Below are 26431 nucleotides of genomic sequence, written 5' to 3'. Positions count from 1 at the left end.
CATGTTAAAGGCATTTTAAAAAAAAAATCAATGTAGAAAATTGATTTGATATACAAGCAAATTGAGTCACTCACTGTTTCAAGATGTGTACTTTATTGAGGATCACATATACACTTTACAGTTGACCGCCAAAAATGTAAAGTTTCTTTACAGTGTAGTTCAAACAATCTTCACTTACTTGATATCGACATCACTAAAACATTGGCCAAAATTAATGCCTTGCTTGGAGGATGTATGGCTCTTAATGGTCCATATTTCACTGTATTTTATACTAATGAAAATTAAACTCACCTTGCAAGCCTCATGCATGCACCCAAGAAACATGGCTTAATGTCCCCAACTGACAACAATCACATAAATTTATGCGGACATCTCTACTCAGGGCAGTTTCTACCTCTGGAAATATTACAACGATCAGCCCGATATTTTCGATTTAATGGATCAGATGAGATCCGATCAACTGAAGTTTCTGAACATTAAGCGACGTAACGCGTTTGGCAGGGAGAGCCTCATCACGGGTCATCCGATCTTTCTTTCCTCAAGGACGCATTTCAACGGTCCTCCAACATATTTCACTTTCACTATTTTAACTTATTGTCCAGAAAACGACATCCAGACTTTCAATATGGGCCAAAATGACACCACAGAACACAGAGAAGTCCAGTTAGGAAAGGTAATCGGCTCCTGATCGCTACGTGTCAGGCTGTAACAGGCTGACTGTCCAAAATGTGGGAGGGCCAAAATCTGGCTGAAAAATATATATTTCATCAGAAAACGAGCCCATCATCACAACTGAGGCTATTTTGGAGGGCTTCTTTTCTGCAGACATCATTTGTAAGTCCTGAACTACAGAATAACTGCCTATGGTCTCCCCATTAACTAGTTCCTTTAAAGTATTTGGCACCAGTGCAAAATCTTAACACAATATATGGACAAGAAGAAGATGGATAAAATAAAAGATGGCACACATAATACAAGAATTTAGATTTTTGTAAGTCTGTAACATAGTAATTACTTTTGATATTAAACATTTACATTTTCATTGATAGCTTCTTGGTCACGGCTATTCTCACCAGCACACTTATGTGTCTTAGTCCGAGCCTTATCAGGGAATCTTTGACTACAAACTGAGCAGGAAACGGGTTTTCCACCATTGTGGGTTCTTGTGTATATTTTTTAAATGTCCCTTCTGAGTGAATCTTTAACTGCAAACTGAGCAGGAAAAAGGTTTCTCAACAGCGTGTGTTCTTGTGTGTATTGTTAAGGTTCTCTTGTGAGAAAATCTTTGGGCACAAACTGAGCAGGAAAAAGGTTTCTCACCAGTGTGGGTTCTTGTGTGTATTTTTAAATATCCCTTCTGAGTGAATCTTTGACTGCAAATTGAGCAGGAAAAAGGTTTCTCACCAGTGTGGGTTCTTGTGTGTATTTTTAAATGTCCCATCTGAGTGAATCTTTTACTGCAAACTGAGCAGGAAAAAGGTTTCTCACCAGTGTGGGTTCTTGTATGTATTTTTAAGGTGGTCTTCTGAGAAAATCTTTGACCACAAACTGAGCAGGAAAAAGGTTTCTCACCAGTGTGGGTTCTTGTATGTATTTTTAAATGTCCCTTCTGAGTGAATCTTTTACTGCAAACTGAACAGGAAAAAGGTTTCTCACCAGTGTGGGTTCTTGTGTGTTTTTTTAATTGTCCCTTAGAGGAGAATATTTGTGCACAGTCTGAGCAGGAAAAACATTTCCCACCACTATGCGTTCTTGTATGTATTTTTAAGTGTTCGTTTTTTGAGAATCTTTGGTCACAATCTGAGCAGGAAAAGGGCTTCTCACAAGTATGCGTTCTCATGTGTTGTTTCAATTTGCTCTTATCGGCAAATGTTTTCCCACACTGAGAACATTTCCATCGTTTGTTGTCAGTGCGACATGTCAAATCACCTTCAGGCTGTTTATCATCATCATGAATGTGAGGAGAGTGTGACGTTGCATTGTCACTATCTGATAGCGGAGCTAAGAGCCTGTCTGCTTGTGAGCCTCCACAGTGGTCTCCATCACCTTCTGTTGCCATGTGTTGACTTGAGCTGCTGTTGCTGCTTGGAGGCTCCGCCCCTCTTCTGCTCTCCTCACTTTGACCTTCATTTTCTCTCTTCAAAGCGTTATCAGTCAATAGAAACTTGGTGATATCCTCCTCCTCCTTTTCCTGTTTTATGTGAGGGCGCTCTTCCTCCTCCTCTTTTTTAATGGAAATGGGCTCCAATTCCTCTTCCTCTTTGATGTGGGGGACCTCTTTGTTCTCCACTTCCTCTTTAATGGGAGTGGGCTCTGGCTCCTGCTTTTCAGGACGAAGATCCTCACTGATATCTGCAGGACACCAGAAGACAAACACACATGATTTTGTAAATTAATGATCATGTTGTGACTGTGACGTGTTGTGTTTGTTGTGTATTATGGTTGATATTTATATTTAAGATTATTATGAGAGCCAGAAGAGTTTGATACACTGGATATAAAATTGGCCAAGTCAACAACAACAATAAAAATGTCAAAAAGTGTAAAATGATATAGTTCATAAAAACAAGTATAATATTGGTAATATAGGGGACCCCTGCATACTCCTGGCTTGGCATTTGCAATTTCTTTCGACTTTACACTGATCTGATCAGTCCGATCGGTATCGGCCGATAATAGAAACATATTTTACAATTTGAAAAATGTCACGGCACACCAACAAACAAAAAGTCACAAAAACTGGATACATTAATTACTGTATGGACTTCCTGCCATTTCATAGAAGACCATTCATTTGTTCTGTCTGTCACTATGCTTCACTGGCATAAAAAGAAATATAGAAATATTTTTGGAGAAATTAAGTACACAAGTAATTTAAATAGGCACATTGCTCCATCTTGTGATCGGATCGGTTATCGGTTTTTTAACCTCGATCGGTCCCAAAAATCCTGATTGTGGAAAGCCTACCTTTTTTTGTATTGTTTTACTGGCAGTGCCCTCTTGTCAACATAATGTCAGCAGCCACGGCAACAGCCAATTTTCTTTTACGTGGCAAGAAATATTCAGTTTGTTATATATACTTTCATGTCAAAATAATGTATACAATATGTAGTGTCTTATTTATATATTTATTTTTAACCTGTCCTGTTCAGCTGGATAGCTATACAGAATGGTGGATCTGTATGTCTTTTGTCCTGGAACAGTTTTGCTGTGCAACAGGGGAGTTTGAAATCCTCCCTCTGCCTATTTTTCTTAATTAGTTCAGAACAATAGTTAGACCGTCTATATATTTCACCACAAGTCATGCTTGGGGGTGGGGGTGAGGACGTGCAACAACTAACCAATAGGGCAAGACGAGAGAGGACAGAAAAGAGCAGTACAGGACAGGATGTGGTAAATGACCAAGGCAATGCTACTGATGAGTAGCATAGTGGAATTCTTTTATACTGTAAGAACCTGTGAGTTGATCTTAATATAACCTGTGTTATTGTTAGTTGTCGCAGCAGAAGCAATTCAAGCATAGCATGTCTATGGCATACAGGCAAATCAGTCGCCTTTCGGTGAAATTTGCCGTTTTGAACTCAAAATAGCCCATTTATATGCAAATCATGCAGATCCGATGAGTTTTTCCTTTGGGGTCTGGGCGGGGAGTGGCTGTCGTCATAGGCTGTTTCGTATTCCTTAAACGCTGGCAGCTAGATCCATTGCCACACACCCCCCATCCACACACAGATGTAATTTCTGAATATTACTCTAATATGCGAAAGCGCATCGGCCTGAGGTTGCGCTCGGGACCTGCTTTGGAGTCACTGGAGTTGACAACACCAGAAAAAACACGTCTGCCGCTTCAGCTGTTAAGAAGTAACGATACTTTTACTCCGTTTCAATGATCTAAATGTCGCTCGTTACTTTTATATATCAATTGTTGCTTATTTATCAACTATTTCGTGCTCGAGACTTCGACTTCCGCATTGGGCGCTGTTTGCGCCAATCTAATTCAAGCACCAGTGACGTTTAAGTCTAGTTTACCAATCAAATGACATAAGAAAGTCCCATGACCTCACACAACGTCTTCTATTGGGCTTCCCGGGCATAGGTATTAACACTAGATAAGCCAGCCTGGCTGATTGTCGTGCCTCCGCGGCGGCCATTTTGGATAGGTCGTCGTTACCGTGAAGGCAACGGCACGCTACTCGTGTTTACATTTAGGCGAACAAAAACATCAGCTTTCATGTATTGTAGTATTTGTCTGGCACTGTCTGCCCAAACATGGATAATTCAGCCCACTTATAACTTGAGAAAACCCCTTGCAGTAAAAAAACATCGTATTTTGTTATTTTTATTTTATTGATGTTCATGCTGCGGTTAAAAAAATCGGAAGTTACTATTTACTCACTACTTGAGTAATTCACTGTGTACTTTTTACGAATACTCAAGTAATTTTTGGGGGGACTACTTTTTACTTTTACTTGGGTCACATTATCGTCAAGTAACAGGACTCTTACTTGAGTAGAATATTTGGCTACTCTACCCACCTCTGGAGCAGACATCCTCTATTGCTACTCTTACGTTTAAGCAAAATTGTTTTGCTCATCAGATCAGCCAGTGTCGGATGTGTTGCACTTGTTTTTTGAATTGTTATGTTGAGTTTGTTGTCCCAGCGGAACTGCAAAGCACACATAACATCAGCGACTACAATTTGTATTCATTAGGAAACACAGCTACAACTATCTAATTAGGTTACGGATGTTAATGTTAAATGTATTGAGCGACGTTAGGGATTGTGTCAGAACACAGAATGAACTTACATTTCAGAAATGGACAAAACAGAAAATTATTGTACTTAATATTTTACTGGAGGATGCATTTGGGATTAGCCTTTGAAGTTGGTAATAGTGAAAAATGATGTGAAACAGACAATAATTTTAGTCAATTCTTTTCCATTATGAGAGTGCTTAAAGAGGAGGATGCTATTCATGTGGCACAGCATGAAGCAGGCATCAGGTGCAGGTGGCGACGGGCCTGGCTAAAGTTTTTTTTTTTTTTTGGAGATCAAAACAAAAAAGCAAAGAAATGAGGTAAATTTTATTTTAATCTGAAATTTGTACATCGTGTACTTGAGCGGTGTAACACAGTTTTTCTGCGAGAACAAATTATTAGTTTTTTGCCTCATTGTACTCTTCAGTCTTCCAGATTGCTTAATTTATGTAAAAATCCAAAATATTCTCTGCAGGGGCCTGAGGGATCCCCACAGAACCCCCCACCCACCCGTGCCCCCAAAGTTTTTATTTTTTTTTGCTAACCTTTTTCATGTCTTTGGTGTTTACATGTCTGAATAAAGTAATTTAATTACAGTAAATTAGCATCCATTATTTCTGTCATCTAATGTTGGTTTGACCTGACTGACAAGAATATGACCTGAATAGTGAATACTTTTGAAGATACTCGGGACACAGTACACAAGTATATACAGTAAGTATATATTTATTTTATTACAGAATTTTTTAAGTTGAGCCTCCCAATGTGATTTTACATTGTATAAGCTATTACCCCCTCAGTATGTTTGATTCCTTTTGGCGCATCCATTCGACAGGCCCACAGTGTCTGAGAGCTGGCCCTTATTATTCAAGTTTCGAAACCTGATTTCATATACTTAGCGATTTGTTTTATTCATTCAAATTGGGCAGGCTTGTTCTCTGTGGTGTGTCCTATTTACGGCACTTTTTTTTTAGCCTGCTTAGTGCCACTTTAAAGGCATTTTGCTTCTTTTCAATGGGGAAAGTGGTAGTAAGTAAATTGAGTTACTCCCACTGTTTGTAGAAGCGTATTTTATGATGGATCACGTGTACTGTACACTTTAGTCTAGTTCAATCAATCATTCATTTGATATGGGCATCACAAAATTATTGGAAGACAAGGTATGCATTACTTTTGTGTATTTTGGCACATATCCCCTTCAGACTTTATCATCATCTTCATCAGTGTGAGTGCGACTGATAGTGGAGCTAATCTTACTGTCTGCTTGTGTTCCTCCACAGTTCCCGCTTTGCAGTTTTTTCACTTTGCTTGGGGCATTTTTTTTTGCTTAAAGTTGAGAAAATTTTGTTTTTGGATTGTTTCCAACGGATTAAAGACATTTTCATTCTTTTTAATGAGGAAGATTTATTTGATATACAAGCAAATTGAGTGACGCTCACTGTTTCCAGGTATATTTTATTAAGGATTACATATACATGTTACAGTTTACCACCAGAAGTCAAAGTTTATTTACAGTCTATGTCAATCGATCATTCACTTATTTGATATTGACATCATGAAAACACAGGGGAAAAAATGCATCCATTGCTTAAAAGAAGTATCTTAACGGTCAATATTTCACAAACAAGTTCATTTTATGTATTGTTTGCTAAAGAAAAAAGTGGCAGAATTAGTCATTTTAAAATGTAAAGGAGCTGTTAGGTAGAATTCCCCCCACCTTCAAAATGACAACTTTTCAGAAAATGAAAGCTTGCTTGAGTTTCCAACCCCTTTATTCAAGTTGTTATTATTAGACTTTACGCCGATCTGATCAGTGTTACCGGTATCGGCCGAGAATTAGCATTTTATGCTGATCGGCTTTCATGTCATAATTCTCCGATCCGATCAAGACGTTTAACTCAGTGTCTTCGTCGCGTCTGAATCCAAAAGCTAGTTTATTTTTAGCCTTGTAACGTGTCTTATTGCGCAGTACTGTAACTATCTGACGGCCAATGTAGCTTTTTCAATCTTTCTATTTTGCGGTGTCTCAGACAAACAACACCTAAGTTATTTGCAGTCTGTGCACAACTGCAGTACGTTGTGGGGAACGTAATCTAAATGCTTCAACACAACAAATGTGATCGAGCACCTGAAGAATGTACACATGTCGAGAAGTTCCGACTAGACATAGTCAGGGTTGCCTCCACACACTGCTTGGGCTCTGGTACCAGTCCTCTTGAGCGGGGTTGGACTCTCTTCCACTCTGAAGTTGCCCACTGTGAGAGGCGCCAAGCAGGTGTGGGTATACTTGTTGCCCCCCAGCTTGGCGCCTGCATGTTCGGGGTTCGGTGGCCGTGAGTGCAGCCTCCCTCCGCCTTCGGGTGGAGAAACAGGCCCTGTTTGTTGTGCCTATGCACCAAACAGCAGTTCAGAGTACCCACCCTTTTTGGAGTCCTTGGAGGGGGTGCCAGAGAACACTCCCGCTGGGGGACTTCAATGTTCATGTGGGCAATGACAGTGAGACCTGGAAGGGCGCATGTCTTGGACACTCAGGTGAAGAGAGAGGCAGAGCTGTCAACTGATCACCACCTGGTGGTGAGTTGCCGGCCAAACCTGGCAGGCCAAATGTATTGTGAGGGTCTGCTGGGAACGCCTGGCAGAATCCCGTCAGAAGGAGTTTCAACTCCCACTTTTCGACAGAACTTTGTTCATGTTCCGGGGGCAGTGGGGGACATTGAGTCCGAATGAACCATATTCTGGGCCTCCATTTCTGAGGCGCCCGACCGGAGCTGTTGCCGTAAGGTGGTCTGTGCATGTCGTGTCGGCAATCCCTGAACCCGTTGGTGGACACCAACAGTGAGGGATGGCGTCGAGCTGAAGAAGGAGTCCTATCGGGCCTTTTTGGCCTGTGGCAGCTGATGGGTACCGGGTCCCCAAGCAGAATGCAGCTTTGGTGGTCACTGCAACAAAACTCAGGTTTGGTGTGACTATGGGGAAAGACTTCTGGACGGCTTCGAGGAAATTCTGGTCCACCATCCGGCGTCTCAGGCGGGGTAAGCAGTGCACCATCAACACTGTGTATAGTGGGGATGGGGCACTGCTGACCTCGAGTCAGGACGTTGTGAGTCGGTGGGGAGAATACTTCGAAGACCTTCTCAACTCCACAGACACGCCTTCCCATGAGGAAGCAGAGTCTGGGGTCTCTGAGGTGGGCTCTCCTATCTCTGGGATTGAGGTTACAGAGGTGGTTAAAAAGCTCCTTGATGGCAAGGCCCCAGGGGTGGATGAGATTCGCCCGGAGTTCCTAAAGGCTCTGGATGTTGTGGGGCTGTCCTGGTTGACACGCTTCTGCAACATTGCATGGACATCGGGGACAGTGCCTCTAGATTGGGAGACTGGGGTGTTGGTTCCCCGTTTTAAGAAGGGGGACCGGAGGGTGTGTTCCAACGACAGAGGGATCACAATCCTCAGCCTCCTTGGTAAGATCTATTTAGGGATGCTGGAGAAGAGGGTCCGTCAGGAAGTTGAATCTCAGATTCAGGAGGAGCAGTGTGGTTTTTGTCCTGGCCGTTGAACAGTGGACTAGCGCTACATCATCAGTACGGTCCTCGAGGGTGCAGCGGCATTCGCCCAACCAGTCTACATGTGTTTTGTGGACTTGGAGAAGGCGTTCGACCATGTCCCTAGGGGAGTCCTGCGGAGGGTGCTTCGGTCCCTGTACGACTAGTGTCAGAGTTTTGTCCGCATTGCTGGCAGTAAGTCAGACTCGTTTCCGGTGAGGGGTGGACTCCGTCAAGGCTGCACTTTGTCACCGATTCTGTTCATTACTTTCATGGACAGAATTTCTAAGTGCACCCGAGGCATGGAAGGGGTCCGGGCTTGATGGTCTCACTATTGTATCTCTGCTTTTTTGCAGATGTGGTTCTGTTGACTTCATCGAGCTGTGATTTCCCACTCTCACTGGAGCGGTTTGCAGTCGAGTGTGAAGGGGCTGGGATGGAACTCAGCACCTCCAAATCAGAGACCATGGTCCTCAGTCAGAAAACAGTGGTGTAAGTAAAAGTCAGTTAAATAGGAATTATTTTTTAAATAAAACATTTACGTTTTCATTAAAAGCTTCTTAATCACTGCTATTCTCACCAGCACACTTGTGTGTCTTAACCCCATCCTTACGAGAGAATCTCTGACCACAAACTGAGCAGGAAAAACGTTTCTCACCAGTATGTGTTCTTGTGTGTTTTTTTAAATACTCCTTCTGAGTGAACCCTTTACCACAAACTGAGCAGGAAAAAGGTTTCTCACCAGTGTGTGTTCTTGTGTGATTTTTTAAATACTCCTTCTGAGTGAACCCTTTACCACAAACTGAGCAGGAAAAAGGTTTCTCACCAGTGTGGGTTCTTGTGTGTTTTTTTAAACTTCCCTTCCGAGTGAATGTTTGACCACAATCTGAACAGGCAAAAGCTCTCTCTCCAGTGTGGGTTCTGGCATGCATATTTAAGCTTCCCTTCGCAGAGAATCTTTGCCCACACTCTGGGCAGGCAAAGGGTTTCTCACTAGTGTGGGTTCTTGTGTGTACTGTTAAGGATTTCTTATGACGGAATCTTTGACCACAAACTGAGCAGGAAAAAGGTCTCTCACCAGTGTGGGCTCTTGTGTGTATTTTTAAGGTTCCCTTATGAGTGAATCTTTGACCACAAACTGAGCAGGAAAAAGGTTTTTCACCAGTGTGGGTTCTGGTGTGTATTTTTAAGTGTCCATTCTCAGAGAATCTTTGACCACAAACTAAGCAGGAAAAAGGTTTCTCACCAGTGTGGATTCTTATGTGTATTATTAAGGTGTTCTTATGACGGAATCTTTGACCACAAATTGAGCAGGAAAAAGGTCTCTCACCAGTGTGTGTTCTCACGTGTTGTTTCAAAATATACTTATTGGCAAATATTTTCCCACACTGGGAACATTTCCATTGTTTGTTGTCAGTCTGACATGTCATATCACCTTCAGACTGTTTATCATCATCTTCATATTTAGAAGAGTGTGATTTCATGTCATTACTATCTGATAGTGGATCTAAGAGGCCATCTGCTTGTGATCCTCCACAGTGGTTTTGATCACCTTCTGTTGTCATGTGTTGAGTTGACCTGCTGCTTGGAGGCTCCGTCCCTCTGCTTTCCTCACTTTGACCTTCATATTCACTCTTCAAAGGGACACCAGTTGATGGAAACTTGGTGATATCCTCCTCCTTTTCCCGTTTGATGTGGGGGCTCGTTTCTTCCTCCTCTTTTTTAACTGAAATGGGCTCCTCTTTGATGCGGTGGACCTCTTCATCCCCCACTTCCTCTTTAATGTGAGGGGGCTCTAGCACCTCACGCTCAGCCTGAAGAACTTCAGTGATGTCTGCACGACAAGACAGACACATGGTTTGGTAAATCTTTTCTCATGTTGTGAATTATGGTTAATATTAAAGCCAGATGTGTTTGATATATTGGAAATAATAAAATTGGGCAGGTCAACATAATACTTTTTCACATTTTGTTGTTAATAGTAAAGTTCATCAAAACAAGTATCAGTAAAGGTAATACACTGTATCCCTGCATACCCCCACTTTGGCATTTGCGATTTTTTTTGTGTGTGACAGTGGCCTCTTGTAAGCAATTTTGGCAGCGGTGGCCAAGCAGTTAAGCTTGACAGAGCTTGAAAGGCAGCGTACAACCCACCCCCAACATTCCCCGGACCCATGGCTGTTGTGTGTGTGTGTTGTTTTTTGGGGGGGTGGGGGGGGCAGTTTTATTTAAAGAATCACACGTTAGAGGAAATATCAAGTTTAGTAATATTTTAAATCGAGGTCAGCGGTGCCCCATCCTCACTATACAGTGTTGATGGTGCACTGTGACGTCAACTACTGGACGCTGTTTTCAGGCTACCTCGAGTTGTTCGATACAGTTGCTGATTAAAATGCAGTCAGTCAGGAATCTTCTTCTTTTCCTTTCGGCTTGTCCCGTTAAGGGTCGCCACAGCGCGTCATCCTTTTCCATGTAAGTCTATCTCCTGCATTCTCCTCTTGAACACCAACTGCCCTCATGTCTTCCCTCACGACATCCATCAACCTTCTCTTTGGTCTTCCTCGAGCTCTCTTGCCTGGCAGCTCCATCCTCATCATCCTTCTACCAATATACTGACTATTTCTCCTCTGGACGTGTCCAAACCATCGAAGTCTGCTCTCTCTAACTTTGTCTCCAAAACATCGAACCTTGGCTGTCCCTCTGATGAGCTCATTTCTAATTTTATCCAACCTGGAGAGAGAGAGCGAACCTCAACATCTTCATTTCCGCCACCTCCAACTCTGCTTTCTGTTGTTTCTTCAGTGCCACTGTCTCGAATCCGTACATCATGGCTGGCCTCACCACTGTTTTATAAACTTTGCCCTTCATCCTAGCAGAGACTCTTCTGTCACATAACACACCTGACACCTTCCTCCACCCGTTCCAGCCTGCTTGGACCCGTTTCTTCACTTCCTGACCACACTCACCATTGCTCTGGACGGTTGACCCCAAGTATTTAAAGTCCTCCACCCTTGCTATCTTTTCTCCATGTAGCCTCACTCTTCTCATCATCAACTCCTCGAAGTATTCTTTCCATCTAGCTACCACACTGCTGGCACCAGTCAACATATATTTCAAGAATTTGAGGCACTTAGCCTCGTGTGAAACCACACGGTGGGGGTTTAATGCCGCACGGACGCGAGTGCTTGTATTTGCCTCATTGTCACATCCCACAATGTACTGTTTAAAAGAACGCGTCTACAAGCAAAGGTAGACCTTCTTCATCCATGTCAAGTTTCTGCAAGCATTACACACCGACAAAAAGTGCATAATGGAACTGATGATAGTCGCTCTAGTCCCATGAGTGGTAACAAATGCTCATTCATACAAGAGCTGCTCTCAGACTGACTAACTTGAGCTAACGTTCCAGCTGAAATGTTCCCTTGCTGATGTCACAACCCCCCTTAACGGCCCACACTCAAGACTTCAGCCATTACACTGTACAATATAGAACACGTAATAAAATGCCGTGAGGCATGCTGGGTTGTCATCAACTTCCCTGTTGCTAGAATGGTTGACAAATCGATTGGGACATTACATTAATTGACAGCTGCCCAAGAAGTTGAAGCCTCTATGGTGGCTTTGTTGCCAGATTGTTATGTCCAATAATGCACGGACAACAACTGTGTGCTAACGAGAATTTTATTTGTCCTCGAATTTGGCCAAGGAGGACACATAGTGCACCAAAAGACTGCCACTTTACGGCACTGCGTCGTAACTGCAGTAATGCCTGTTGGAATACGGCATACGGCCATGAGACAGGCAACGATTAGGGTTCTTCAAATACAATCATAGCACAAGACAAACAGCAACAGTGAAACAGAAATCAGAATCATCTTGATTTGCCAAGTGTGTCAAAAACACAGAAACAATTTGTCTCTGGTAGTTGGAGCCTCTACAGTTCGACAACAGACAGCCACTGTGACAAACTATAGTTTTTGGACAAAAACACACTGCGGCGAGTCATTGATCAATGAAAGGTTACCAGTAAAGTGGTAATGCTGATATAAAATTATGCGTAAATGATGCAGTCTCAAGCAATTTAGAGCTGTTTGAAGTCTTTGAGAGAGAGAGAGAGAGAGAGAGAGAGAGAGAGAAAGAGCGAGAGAGAGAGAGAGAGAGAGAGAGAGAGAGAGAGAGAGAATTATGTAAGCACTGATCAAGCATCATGTCGCCACCTTGGCCACCACCAAAATTAGATTCTCGACCGAAGGGAAACACTGGAGTACGGAGGCAAGAAAAAAAAATTGTTAGAACATATTGATTAATCACAGATTTCATAAGTGCAGGAGGCCCAATAAGAATCCGGGCTCTGGCCTTCCTGGGTAGAGTTTCTGGAGTGTTCTCCCTGTGCTAATTTAATATTAGTCAAAGACAACACAAACACAAAATGCAGTTTTTAAATGGAGGTTTACATGATACTGCCACACCTGTTCTCAATCAAGTTTTTCTCTATCACATTGAGTTTTTTTATGAACTATAGAATCCCCGTTTTCTTTAAAAATTTGAGAAACGTATGTATCTCTGTAAATAAAACACTTAAGATGCTACAAGCTTTGAAAACTAAAAAAGCAGCATAAAACAAAATAGAACTTACAACGGTATGCCCATGGTTAGAGAAAAGCCAGCACAAATCCTCTTAATTCCTACTATGCTAGCTTTCTGCATGCAGATATTGATAGTACTGACGTTTTGGGAGCGGCAAACACTTCTCACTGCTCTGTCTCAATTATGAGTGCACAAACAAGTTGCCGGGTAGCTGTAGATGAGTCCAGTCAATCGTAATCAGCTGACAAGTCTGACTACAACTAATCAGTGGGATTTTGCATATTTGCATATGATACGGCTCGCAAACAGGCAACAAAACGTTATGTAGCCTAGCAAGCTTGTGCTAGATGCTGTTGAATCATGCTCTGAAGTTCTGGGGTGTGTGACGTAATGTAATTACAATAAAGTAATTTAATTACAGTAAGTTAGCACCCATTATTTCTGTCATGTTGTAACGTTGGTTTGACCTGACTGATAAGAATACATGACCTGACTAGAGCAGTGATTTCCAACCTTTATGGAGCCAAGGCACATATTTGACAAAAAGTAGATACATTAATTACTGTATGTACTTCCTGACATCTAATAGAAGAGCATTTATTTGGTTCTGTCTTTCAGTATGCCTCACTGGCATAAATAGATGAACAAAGTTTTTTGGGAACAATTAAGTAAATTAATCATTTAAATAGACACATTGCACCATCTTGTGATCGGATCGGTTATCGTTTTTTTTAAACTTGTTGATCGGCCCCAAAAATCCTGATTGTGTAAAGTCTAGATGCTAGTACACAGACCATTTATCTCATATTCCTTAAATCACTGAGCAAAACTGTCCCTTGACGTATATGACAAGCACCCAGAATGAAGTCACGCTGTAGTCTACATGTCATCATCGTAATAAACCAGAATGAAGTCACGCTGTAGTCTACATGTCATCATCGTAATAAACTGTCTACAAATCGGACGGTAGTCGTAATTACTAGACTTTACACAAATTTTATTGGCCATATCGGTATCGGCCGATAATTAGCATTTTATGCTGATCGGCTTTAGTGTCATAATTTGCCGATCCGATCAATGACATTATTTATCGGCTACGCAAAAGACCGCGTCGCCATTGTACACAGTACATTTGAATCCAAAAGCTAGTTTATTTTTTAGCCTTGTCGCGTGTCTTTTGACGTAGACCGAGGGCCAATAAAGTTATTTATTTAAAAAAAAAAAAAAAAAAATCGGCAGTGTGCAACAGACAACATGTAATGCCCGGATCAGATTACAAGACAAATTTGCTCTTTCATGCTTGCAGACTACTGCAATAAAACCTTGTATTCCGATACCACCGCACCCCGTGTTTTCCGATCATTGGGCTTTATCTTGTCAACTCACACCCTGCCATCTAAGAGAAGACCATTCATTTGTTCTGTCTGTCACTATGCCTCACTGGCATAAATAGAGGAACAAAGATACATTATTTATTGTAAATAGATTTTTTTGAGCAATTAGGTACACAAGTATATACAGTAAATGAACAGGTCATTTAAATTCCTCGATCATGTAATCAGGTCGGTGATCGTTTTTTTTTTTTTTTTTAACTCGCTGACTGGCCCCAAAAATCCTGATCGTGTAAAGCCTAATAATTACTAGAAACCTTCGCCCTCGGCAGGGCTAACATTACGTGAGTAAATTGCATTAACGTTAAACTCACTGATTTGCGCGACGTTCATCTTGGCTCTTCCACCCCAGTCTGCGTGTCTTCTTTGTCACATACCCTTTCATAGTTAAATTTAGCGAACCCAAGCGTTAGTGCCACACTGGAATAGCGCCAGCCCACCTCGGAGAACTGTCTTGTCGTCGGTTAGCAGGTACGCGCGTGAGCTGGTTTTTGCAGCACTGCGAGGCGGCGTGAGTTGTGTTTGGGAAACAAGAGGGCAGGATTTGACTTCCAGAAGGCTTATAACTAAATAAATAATAGCAGCATCATATATATAACAAACAAAACAAACAAAGAGCAAAACAACACGTTTTGCTCTTTGGCTAATTCAGATTTCTTTTAGTTAATCATAACGTTAGAAGTCATGGAAATAAGTACATTTACATGATGAACATGAAGAATTCTACCTTCTTATGTATGTAGTATTCTATTTCAAAACAATTTATCATTTTCAGGTTAAAATATGCCTCCCCTCCAAAAAAAGCTATCATGTGCATTTCTATCAGGGAAAAACAGGGTTGCTGTTATGAACTCTCAACTCAACCCACAACTCAAATGTCTTAAAAGACACTGTCCTCCTCTTATGCGATGCTTAATTCACTTTTTTAATATTTAAATTACAAAGCTTTTACATTTGTTTCATTTGTTGTTGAGTGCATAAAAAAAAAAAAACATTTAATTGCATCATAAAGAGTTGGTTCTATTTCAAACTACTGTGCAGCCTTTCAAGACACCTGGCACCTTTACTCAGAATTGTTAGAGAGATTTAGCCAATTAATACCACGTGCAGGCCAAGAATTCCATGGATGTCAGCTGGTCCACACGTTATGTAAACTGCGAAACTTGTGTGATGACATCTTTACACTTATTAGGGTAGGCCTACGGAATCGTTCACCGTTTTTCGATTCGGGGGTTGGCTGACGGGGTGGGCGGTGGGATGGCCAGCCCTGTCTAGCTCCGCCCCTGCCACCATCAGACCCACATAGTACACATTATTGGATGTTAATAATGTTATATTAAATATATAATAAAACAGGGCCCTTTAATAAACGAATATCATTAAAATTAGACATACAACAAGTGGGAAAAAAAGTGAACCAACCTGCCGTGCGTAGCACAATTTGAGGCTGCAGACTGAACACAGCGTCCAGTAATTGACGTGGCTCCTTCTCCTCTTTTGGTCCACAAAGTTCCTCCTCGTACTCCGCTGTCCTTCTTGCAGACATTTTCACGTGCTGATCACAACAGTTTCTGCTATAGGTTGGAGGGATGAGGAAAGCAAATCGGACATGTGAAACAATTGCAACAAGATGACTATTTGGACATTGTGGGTGAAACAGTGCGTTATTTAAAAATGGAAAATCACCAAAGCCAACCAGAGGAAACAGTCGAACATGCAATTATGCATTGTAAGAGATATGAGACTGAAAGAAGACAGCTAATTTGTGACATAGAGGGAAAGAAATTTGTTTGACCATTTTAGAAATTCTTCAAAAGGATTCAGAATTCAGATTAAGATAAAAATAACAATCATAATAAGGATTCGGAAAATAATTGTTCCCGGATATGATTTCTGTATCTCAGACAAACAAAGCTGTTGGTCTTGTGTGTGTTTAAACTACATTTAAGTATTAGATATCGTGGTCTCCACTCCTTACTGGAACGTGGCGGAAAAGAAGAACACTTTACCTCACGCTTGAGCTCTGCTTAGCGAAGTGTTGGTGATCACAAACGTCTCTTTTGTTAGCAAGATGTGCTAAACTAAGCTAGGCCGAGAAGCGTCGACGTGCACGAGACTGCTCCAACCGGACACGAAGATTGCACGAATGATGTTTTAGTCCACTACAGTCGTGATCGGGGGCCTCCCGCGTCGAGGATTCGCAACATTCGGTCCAAATTCAGCAAGATTTGCTGAAGCAGGATCGAGCCTCCTCCCGCCTCTCTCGTCCGTCGAGCTTGTTTTTCTTCTTCTTCGTTCGGTGTTTTATGAAAGTTGGCAATTACCGCCACCTACCGCTATGGAGTAGTAATGTTTCCATAAAATCTGACGGCCTCAGTTATACAGTGGTTTATCATCATTATTATGACTCCACCCGTATTCATCTACAAAACTCAAGCTTCTATACAACAAACAACTTTGAAGTAATATCGAGAAGCTATCCGTACTTCATGACAAACATAAAAACACACAACAAGCAACCTGTTGTTAAATTGTTGTAATAAATTGGATGTCTCTGTGCAGGAGACGTTGGACCTGATTGGTATTGTTGAAATATTTTATAGCTTGATGGCAATGAGAATGTTGCATTACAAATAATACACAAAAGTTGATTTTAGTGAGGGATCCGTGATGTTTAACGGCTAGTTCGGTTTTCTGTGATGAGATGGATCAAGCAGAGAGAAAATACTGTTTTTTTTAAAGTTGTGGGAAAAAACGTTAAGTAATAGATATTAGTAAATCAGCATATGCGTAATATTAATAACTGTACTGTCACTTCTGTACATAATCCAAAATAATCACACCCTTCACAAGGCTGTGTTTGCCTTGTGTTGCTTTTTCTATTCAGTCAGAAGTAGTGTATCACCTCCTTACTTACAAAATAAGAGTGAAACGTTCACCACAGTGTCCATAGTTTCTGATGATGTCCCACGATTTTCTGCGTTTCTGAGGAACTGAGAAGTTTGGCCATTCAGTACTTCCGTTGTCCCGAGTCTCGTGTTTTGGACTCCTCGTGTTTTGGCTTGGCCACTCACGGCACTGGACACACAGCTCTTGTGGCAATCTCCGACCGAGGGCAGCCAGACGGCCAGTGTTCCAGTGGTGAAGATGGAGCCAGCCGTCATCAAGCCGCCTGCAGCATCCTCATTGTCCTTTCTGCCGTCACGTGCTCAAACAAGGACCTGACAGCGCTCACTGGGCTCCAGTCGGTGGTTTGTCGCTTTAAATATTCCCCCCCCCTAAAGGATCATGGGTAATACGTCACGTTTCCCATTTCGCTCTGGTGGAGGAGGGTCGATCTCGCTTCAGCGAATCTTCCTGAATTTGGACCGAATGTTGGGAATCCTCGACGCGGGAGGCCCCCGATCACGACTTTAGTGGACTAAAACATCATTCGTGCAATCTTCGTGTCCGGTTGGAGTCGTCTCGTGCACGTTGAAGCTTCTCGGCCTAGCTTAGCATGCTAACAAAGAGACGCGTTTGTGACGTTCAGCAGAGATCAGGCGTGAGGTAAAGTGTTCTTCTTTCCGCCACCTACTTGTAAGGAGTGGAGACCACAATATCTAATATTAACACTTTAATGTACACACACCAACAACTACATTCTATCAGCTTTGTTTGTCTGAGATACTGAATTCTGAATCCTTTTGTAGACTTTTTATAATGTTTCAAACACAAATTTTCACTCACAAATTAGCTGTCTTCTTTCTGTCTCATGTTTCTTACAATGCATAATTTTTCTTGTTGTTGACTTTGGTGCTTTGCCATTTGAACTAACGTACTGTTTAACCCACCATGTCCAAATCGTAATCTTTATGTAATTGTTTCACATGTCCGATTTACACTTGCTTTTCTCATCCCTCCAACGCAGAGCAGAAAGTGTTGTGATCGTCGTGTGAAAATGTGTGCGAGGACGACAGCAGCGTACCAGGAGGAACTTTGTGGCCCAAAAGAGGAGAAGGAGCCCCAACGTCAACTACTGGACGCTGTGTTCAATCTGCAGCCTCGAATTCTGCTACGCAGAGTGGGTGGGTTCACTTATTGCATGCATTTTATTTTCATGATTTTCCTGTGTTTATTTACGGGCGCCGTTGATGATGCCATCCATTTTCCTTCGCTTATCCCCGGGGTCTTCTTCCGGTGGGACGTGTCTGGAACACCTGGAACACCAAGGAGGTGTCCGGGAGGCATCCTAAACAGATGCCCCAGCCACCTCATCTGGCTCCTCTCGATGTGGAGGAGCAGCGGCTGTGCTCTGAGCCCCTCACGGATGACCGAGCTTCTCACCCTTATCTCTAAGGGAAAGCCCGGACACCCTGCAGAGGAAACTCATTTTGGCCGGTTGTATCCGGGATCTTGTTCTTTCGGTCACGACCCACAGCTCGTGACCGTAGGTGAGGGTAGGAACGTAGATCGACGGGTAAATCGAGAGCTTCGTCTTTCGGCTTAGTTCCTTCTTCACCACAACGGACCGATGCAAAGTCCGATACCGATACAAATCACTGCAGACGCTCCACCGATCCGCCTGTCAATCTACCGTTCAATTCTTCCCTCACTCGTGAACAAGACCCCAAGATATTTGAACTCTTCCAATTGGGGCAGGATGTCATCCCCGACCCGGAGAGGGCACTCCACCCTTTTCCGACTGAGGACCATGGTCTCAGATTTGGTGGTGGTGATTCTCATCGCAGCCGCTTCACACTCGGCTGTGAACTGCTCCAGTGAGAGTTGGAGATCAAGGCTTAATGAACCCAACAGAACCACATCATCTGCAAAAAGCAGAGATGCAATACTGAGGCCACCAAACCGGACCCTCTCTACACCTCGGCTGCGCCTAGAAATTCTGTCCATAAAAGTTATGAACGGAGTCGGTGACAAAGGGCAGCCTTGGCGAGTCCGACCCTCACTGTAAACGAGTCCGACTTACTGCCGGCAATGCGGACCAAACTCTTGACACCGGTCGTACCCTACCGAGGGTGTATAGCTGGTCCACTGTTCCACGGCCAGGATGAAAACCACCCTGCTCCTCCTGAATCTGAGATTCGACTTCCCGACAGACCCTCCTCTCCAGCACCCCAGAATAGACCATACCAGAGTGTGATCCCCCTATAGTTGGAACACACCCTCCGGTCCCCATTCTTAAAAAGGGGGACCACCACCCCAGTCTGCCAATCCAGAGGCACTGTCCCCGATGTCCACGCAATGTTGCAGAGGTGTGTCAACCAGGACAGCCCCACAACATCCAGAGCCTTTAGGAACTCCGGGCGAATCTCATCCACCCTGGGGCCTTGCCACTGAGGACCTGTTTGTCACGGGTGACCCTGCCAGTGACATAAAGCCCCAGACAACTAAGCTCCTCGGATCATTGGTACACACAACCCCCAAATAAAAATAAAAAACGTAACAATTCTATTAGCCTACCCTACTAGAGTAAAGACGTCATCACGCACGTTGCGCAGTTTACACAACTGCTGACATCCATGGAATTCTTGGCCTGCAAGTGGCATTAATTGGCTACATCTTTCTAACCATTCTGAGGAAAGGTGCCAGGTGTCTTGAAAGGCTGCATAGTAGTTTGAATTAAAGGCAACTCTATGCTGCTATTAAATGTTTTAATTTTTTATTTTTTAAAGCACTCAAATAAGTGAAATAAATGAGAAGTAGAAGCTTTGCAATTTAAATATTAAAAAAACTTGACAAAGAAATGATTAGCAAATCGTATGCCCACTTTCAATAAACAAAATGAAATGAACTGAATCAACTGAAGAAAAGAAACTGTATTCCCTTTTTGTATGATTTTGTTTTAGTTTTTTAAATTCTCCATATGTTGGCGAGTGCGAAATCGTGTATATATTCATCTAATATTCGGGAGGACTGTGATTGGAATTTTTTTAATTTGAGCGGTCTATGGTTGGATTAAGTACTATACGAAAGTCGCCACCGATAATAATTGTTGAATTAGTTGCCAAATTGGTCAGAGGTGGAAAAAAAGTGCTGCGATTGGCTGGTGACCAGTTCAGGGTGTACCCTGGCTCCCGCGTAAAGATAGCTGGGATAGGCTCCAGCATGCCCGCAACCCTCGTGAGGATAAGCGGAACAGGAAAAAAACAGAAAATGGATGGATGCATGTTGAAAAAAGTGTGTGAATAAAAGTTGGATCATCAATATTAGGGGCGTATTCATTAATTAATGTGTATAATTAGTTAAAAATATATGAATGTGCTATTTAGTGTAAAAAGTAGTCTACTATGTATTAGTATTGAGACTCCTCGTTGTCCGCTGTTATAGCTAGCTGAAAAGGTCTGACTGCAATTTAAATCGGATAGGTAATTTTCTTCAGATTTTGACAAATGGGTTTCTTTTATGAAGAAGAGATCCGTTTTTAATTTCGTGATATAAACCATAATCTTAATTCTCTTTGCCTGTGAACCGAATGTCATTTACGTTCCATGAGACAAAAGTTATACTTGACATTCATGTTAAGTGTACAATTGTTATAATGTGGGGCAATCTGTGTGAGTGTATCATCTATACTGGTGTGGGAAAGGTAGATAACTCTCAGAAATATACTTCTAATGGGAACTTTCTTACTGTGTAGCTGGTAATATGAAGTTGTGTTAGGAGGTATTATGTATTGAATGTGTAAACTGAAGACAAGGGAATATATCACGAGTTAAACATACAAGCATGAGTAGCATGCGAATGCATATGCGTACGGTGGGAGCAGGGACGGGAGGGGGTAAGCATTCGGTAAGTGCGGGGGTAGGGGGCAAAAAGAAGGTAAAAAAAAAAAAAAAAAAAGTACCAAAGAGAGAATTAAAAGGAAAACAAGGGAAAGGACCCATGTCAGTGAGTGGAGGGTGGGCAATTCCCTTTTCCCCCCCCTAAACAAATGACTCCACGGTTTTTCTACACTATATACCAAATATTAGAGCATATTTGAAAAGAATACTCATCTATTAGAAGAGCCAAGGGTATGACTTTGGAATCGTGGAACAGTTGACCGTCTATGTATAGTTTGTCCACAACCAGTGAGGCGCGTTTTCCTTGTTGCTGGTAATTTTTCATTAGAGGGTACAAGAGTGTGGGTCACTTGTTGATTTCGTGTGGAAACTGGTCATTCATCCCAAATTGTGTACCCTTCAGCTCCCGCCCTTGCGACTTTACAAATACATTCTGCTGGAAATGTCAGAATTTGGCGATTATTGGACCGGGATGACTCCCTGCTCGCGGTCCCCCGAGGCTGTGTACTTGGTGGAAGGTGATGTTATGCGAGTGTCTCCTTCCGGATTTTCAGCGCTGTCGACATGAAGTGTTTTACTTGAGCCTTTGGAATATCAGGTGTATGCTTGGAAATGCCGGAAAAGATGAGGTTATCCCGCATGCTTCTTGACTGTAAGTCCAGCATTGCTGCTTTGATTTTATTGAGAACGTCTGCCTCCGTTGTCATCACTTTCATGGCTGACTGAAGTTCAGAATTGTCTTCTTTTTGCTCTCTGATTTGTTGGTGCGTGAACTCCAAGATGGTTTTGAGCTACTTAATCTCCTGGTGTAATAGATCGAGAAGTGACAGCTTCTTGTCAGTGGAGGAGAGGACTTTAATATGGGCGTCGTTAGAGCAAAGTTGTAAATCTTCAGCTGCGAGTGGATGAGTTAGCCTTTCGTCTTTTCAACGGATTGCTGCGGGCGGTCGTCATGGTGGGCTCCGCTAGCTTGCATGACGAAGCCATTGAAAGATCCGTCGATGAAATCTTTGAGCGCCTCCACGATAGTAACTTGGCATCAGCAGAGATTGGAAAAAAGTAATCAATAATCATCAGCCCCATAACAAGATAAAAAACAATGGCTGAGGAGGAAATGAAGTCTCCGGGTTGCTAATCTGATTTTGCAGCGTAGCCGGGAAAATTTCATCTGGGAAATCTCGCAGTCTATCGCGGTGTCAGAGCATGTCGCACGTCACCTCCTGATCCATTCAAACAATCCAATCTCTTGAGTAAACGTATTGAAGAATCACTTGATGAATTGATTCGTTCCTTCCTCACTTTGGTTGAGCACAGCCACAAGCCTGTGGCCCACGTGAAAGTTGCCCACAAACGGCGCCACATTCGCAAGAAGCCGACAGCCGTGTCTGAGGGTGCGCAAGAACTGCATGGCAGAGCGGCAGGCTTCGTAGGGCGTCTCGCAAGCAAGACAGAATGCGGTGGAAGAGCCAAGAGGAACGTTGCGCAAATAAGTGAGTGTAACGTGAATGCAGTATACTAACGTAACGTTTGCCCTGCGGAGGGCTAAGGTTTCTATTAATTATGAGTACTGTCAAATCTGCGGACACTTTATTAAGATGGTGACAAGTAGAGGATGTGTGCGACTACAACATGACTTCATTCTGGGTGCTTGTCATATTCGTCAAGGGAGAGATTTGCGCAGTGATTTGAGTAATGTGAGACAAACTAACATCGTATCTGCAAGTGGCTACATTTTGAGTTCAAGTACTGTTGGTGGGAAAAAAAATTGCTAGTGGCGAAGTTTGTCAAAAAAATTTTAATATGGTCATGCAGTATTTGTTTAAAATATCAGTAAACCTGATATTTCTTCTCGTGTGATTCTGTCATTAAAAGTGTCACTACATTATTGTATGTGAGAATTGCGATTATAGTGCCAAGACATGGTATTGAATAAATTAAACATCAAAGTTGAAATAAAAAGTAACAAATTGTCCTTATATCACCTAAAATTATTCAAAGACGGGGTGATTGAAAGCAAAATAAAAGTAAATACAAACAAAGCAAACTGTACAATGTGATATATACATATTTTAAAAATATGACATTCCATAAAAGCATGGTGAATAAATGGTTCATAAGCTAAAAGCAGGTGCAGCAATCATGTACAGTATCCCTCACAAACTCTGTAAATGGCAATGTTGGGATGAATGTGGTGAGGGTTTGTAAAATTATTTTGAACTGCATATTTTTGTATGTACTTCACTGCTGAAATTGTTTACAAGAGGCCACTGTTCCATTAAAAAAACCTACACAGAAAGATTTGCCAGTGCCAGGATATGCAGGGGTCCACTGTATTACCTTTATTGATACTTGTTTGTATTAACTTTATTATTTTACATTTTTTCACATTTTATTGTTGTTGTTGATCTCCCCAATTTTATTATTTCCAATATATCTGGCTTTCACATTAACCTTAAATATAAATATAAATCATAATACACAACATTAAAGTCACAACATAAGAAAAGATTTACCAAACCGTGTGTTTGTCTTGTCTTGCAGACATCATTAAAGAGCTTCGTACTGAGCGGCAGGAGCCAGAACCCCCTCACATTAAAGAGGAAGTGGAGGACGAAGAAGTCCACCACATCAAAAAGGAAAAGGAGCCCATTTCAATTAAAAAAGAGGAAGAAGAAGCATACCGCCACACCAAAAAGGAAGAGGAGGAGGATATCACCAAGTTTTCATCGACTGGTGTCCCTTTGAAGAGTGAAGATGGAGGTCAAAATGAGGAGAGTTTAGGGGCGGCGCCTCCAAGCAGCAGCTCAAGTCAACACATGACAACAGAAGGTGATGGAGACCACTGTGGAGGATCTTCAGCAGACGGACTCTTAGTTCCACTGTCAGATAGTGACGACACGACGTCACACTCTCCTCACACTGATGATGATGATGGACAGTCTGAAGGTGATATGACATGTCACACTGAAAACAAACAATGGAAATGTTCTCAGTGTGGGAAAACATTTGCTTATAAGGGCAATTTGAAACAGCATGTGAGAACCCACACTGGAGAGAAACCTTTTTCCTGCTCAGTTTGTGGTCAAAGATTCTCTGAAAAGGGAAACTTAAAAAGTCACACAAGAACCCACACTGGTAACAAAACCTTTTACTGCACAGTTTGTGGTCAAAGATTCTCTGGAAAGGGAAGTTTAAAAATACACACAAGAATCCACATTGGAGAGAAGCCTTTCTCCTGCTCAGTTTGTGGTCAAAGATTCACTCGGAAGGAAAACTTAAAACAACACACAAGAACCCACACTGGTGAGAAACGTTTTTCCTGCTCTGTTTGTGGCCAAAGATTCTCTATGAAGGAACACTTAAAAAGTCACACAAGAACCCACACTGGTGAGAAACCGTTTTCCTGCTCAGTTTGTGGTCAAAGATTCACTCTGAAAGGAAACTTGAGACGTCACACAAGAACCCACACTGGTGAGAAACCTTTTTCCTGCTCAGTTTGTGGCCAAAGATTCTCTGTAAAGGGAAACTTAAAAAGTCACACAAGAACCCACACCGGTGAGAAACCTTTTTCCTGCTCAGTTTGTGGTCAAAGATTCACTCTGAAAGGAAACTTAAGACGTCACACAATAACGCACACTGGTGAGAAACCATTTTCCTGCTCAGATTGTGGTGAAAGATTTTCTATGAAGGGAAACTTAAAAATGCACACAAGAACTCACACTGGTGGGAAACCTTTTTCCTGCTCAGTTTGTGGTCAGAAATTCTCTGAAAAAGGAAAGTTAAAAATGCACATAACAACCCACACTGGTGAGAAACCTTTTTCTTGCTCAGTTTGTGGCCAAAGATTCTCTTATAAATATCAAGTTAAGACACACAAGTGTGCTGGTGAGAAAAGGAGTGATTAAGATGCTTTTAATGAAAATGTAAATGTTTAATCTAGAAAGTTACTGATTTACAAACATATACATTCTTGTATTCTGTGTACCAACTTTTATTGTTTCTATCTTCTTCTTGTCCAAATACTTTCTGAAAACCCCAGGAGTGTTAAGAATTAGCACTGGTGCCAAATTAGTTTAAAGGGACTCGTTAAAGGTGATAACATGGGCACTTGTTCCATAGTGCTGGACTCAAAAATGTCTACAGAAAAAAAAGCCCTCCAAAATAGACTCAGTAGTACAACCCCAATTCCAATGAAGTTGGGACGTTGTGTTAAACATAAATAAAAACAGAATACAATGATTTGCAAATCATGTTCAGCCTATATTTAATTGAATACACTACAAAGACAAGATATTTAATGTTCAAACTGATAAAATGTTGTTGTTTTTTTTGGCAAATAATCATTAACTTAGAATTTTATGGCTGCAACACGTTCCAAAAAAGCTGGGACAGATGGCAAAAAAGACTGAGAAAGTTGACGAATGCTCATCAAACACCTGTTTGGAACATCCCACAGGTGAACAGGCTCATTGGGAACAGGTGGGTGCCATGATTGGGTATAAAAGGAGCCTCCCTGAATTGCTCAGTCATTCACAAGCAAAGATGGGGCGAGGTTCACTTCTTTGTGAACAAGTGTGTGAGAAAATAGTCGAACAGTTTAAGGACAATGTTCCTCAACGTACAATTGCAAGGAATTTAGGGATTTCATCATTTACGGTCCATAACATCATCAAAAGGTTCCGAGAATCTGGAGAAATCACTGCACGTAAGCGGCAAGGCCGAAAACCAACATTGAATGCCCGTGACCTTCAATCCCTCAGGTGGCACTGCATCAAAAACTGACATCAATGTGTCAAGGATATCACCACATGCGCTCAGGAACACTTCGGAAAACCAATTTCAGTAAATACAGTTCGGCGCTACAGCCGTAAGGGCAACTTGAAACTCTACTATGCAAAGCGAAAGCCATTTATCAACAACACCCGGAAACGCCGCCGGCTTCACTGGTCCCGAGCTCATCTAAGATGGACTGATGCAAAGTGGAAAAGTGTTGTGGGGTCCAACGAGTCCACATTTAAATAGTTTTTGGAAATTGTGGATGTGGTGTCCTCCAGGCCTGTCTCCCATTGAAAATGCGTGGCGCATTATGAAGCGTCAAATACGACAACGGAGACCCCGGACTGTTGAATGGCTGAAGCTTTACATCAAGCAAGAATGGGAAATAATTCCACCGACAAGGCTTCAACAATTAGTGTCCTCAGTTCCCAAACGTTTATTGAATGTTGTTATAAGAAAAGGTGTGTAACACAGTGGTAAACATGACCCTGTCCCAGCTTTTTTGGAACATGTTGCAGCCATAAAATTCTAAGTTAATGATTATTTGCTAAAAACAATAAAGTTTATCAGTTTAAACATTAAATGTCTTGTCTTCGTA

General features: G+C 42.1%; 2 protein-coding genes across 5 annotated transcripts; one reads left to right on the top strand and one right to left on the bottom strand.

The window, feature by feature from the left end:
- Window positions 1-103: 103 nt before the first annotated feature.
- On the bottom strand, window positions 104-16610 carry LOC133397321 (zinc finger protein OZF-like). Of its 3 annotated transcripts, none has more exons than XM_061668052.1 (4): window positions 16285-16608; window positions 15698-15846; window positions 9850-10131; window positions 104-2352 (listed from the first exon to the last, which is right to left on the bottom strand). In XM_061668052.1, exons 2-4 carry the CDS (start codon window positions 15819-15821, stop codon window positions 1202-1204), a joined length of 1557 nt encoding a protein of 518 aa, XP_061524036.1. In that variant the 5' UTR covers window positions 15822-15846; window positions 16285-16608; the 3' UTR covers window positions 104-1201. The 3 variants fall into 3 exon arrangements, with proteins under 3 accessions (XP_061524036.1, XP_061524035.1, XP_061524037.1); XM_061668051.1 differs by having other exon boundaries at window positions 15698-15849; window positions 16285-16606; XM_061668053.1 differs by lacking the exon at window positions 9850-10131 and having other exon boundaries at window positions 15698-15849; window positions 16285-16610.
- Window positions 16611-17589: 979 nt separating this feature from the next.
- LOC133397320 (gastrula zinc finger protein XlCGF57.1-like) lies at window positions 17590-25317 on the top strand. 2 transcript variants are annotated; one of them, XM_061668049.1, is made up of 3 exons: window positions 17590-17824; window positions 18191-18342; window positions 23599-25317. In XM_061668049.1, exons 1-3 carry the CDS (start codon window positions 17775-17777, stop codon window positions 24960-24962), a joined length of 1566 nt encoding a protein of 521 aa, XP_061524033.1. In that variant the 5' UTR covers window positions 17590-17774; the 3' UTR covers window positions 24963-25317. The 2 variants fall into 2 exon arrangements, with proteins under 2 accessions (XP_061524033.1, XP_061524034.1); XM_061668050.1 differs by having other exon boundaries at window positions 18186-18342.
- The last annotated feature ends 1114 nt before the right edge of the window (window positions 25318-26431 follow it).

Source organism: Phycodurus eques, chromosome 22 (genome assembly GCF_024500275.1).
Source record: "Phycodurus eques isolate BA_2022a chromosome 22, UOR_Pequ_1.1, whole genome shotgun sequence".
Lineage (NCBI taxonomy): Eukaryota > Metazoa > Chordata > Actinopteri > Syngnathiformes > Syngnathidae > Phycodurus > Phycodurus eques.
Note: the sequence above shows the minus strand (reverse complement) of the source record. Positions and strands in the feature narration are given on the sequence as shown.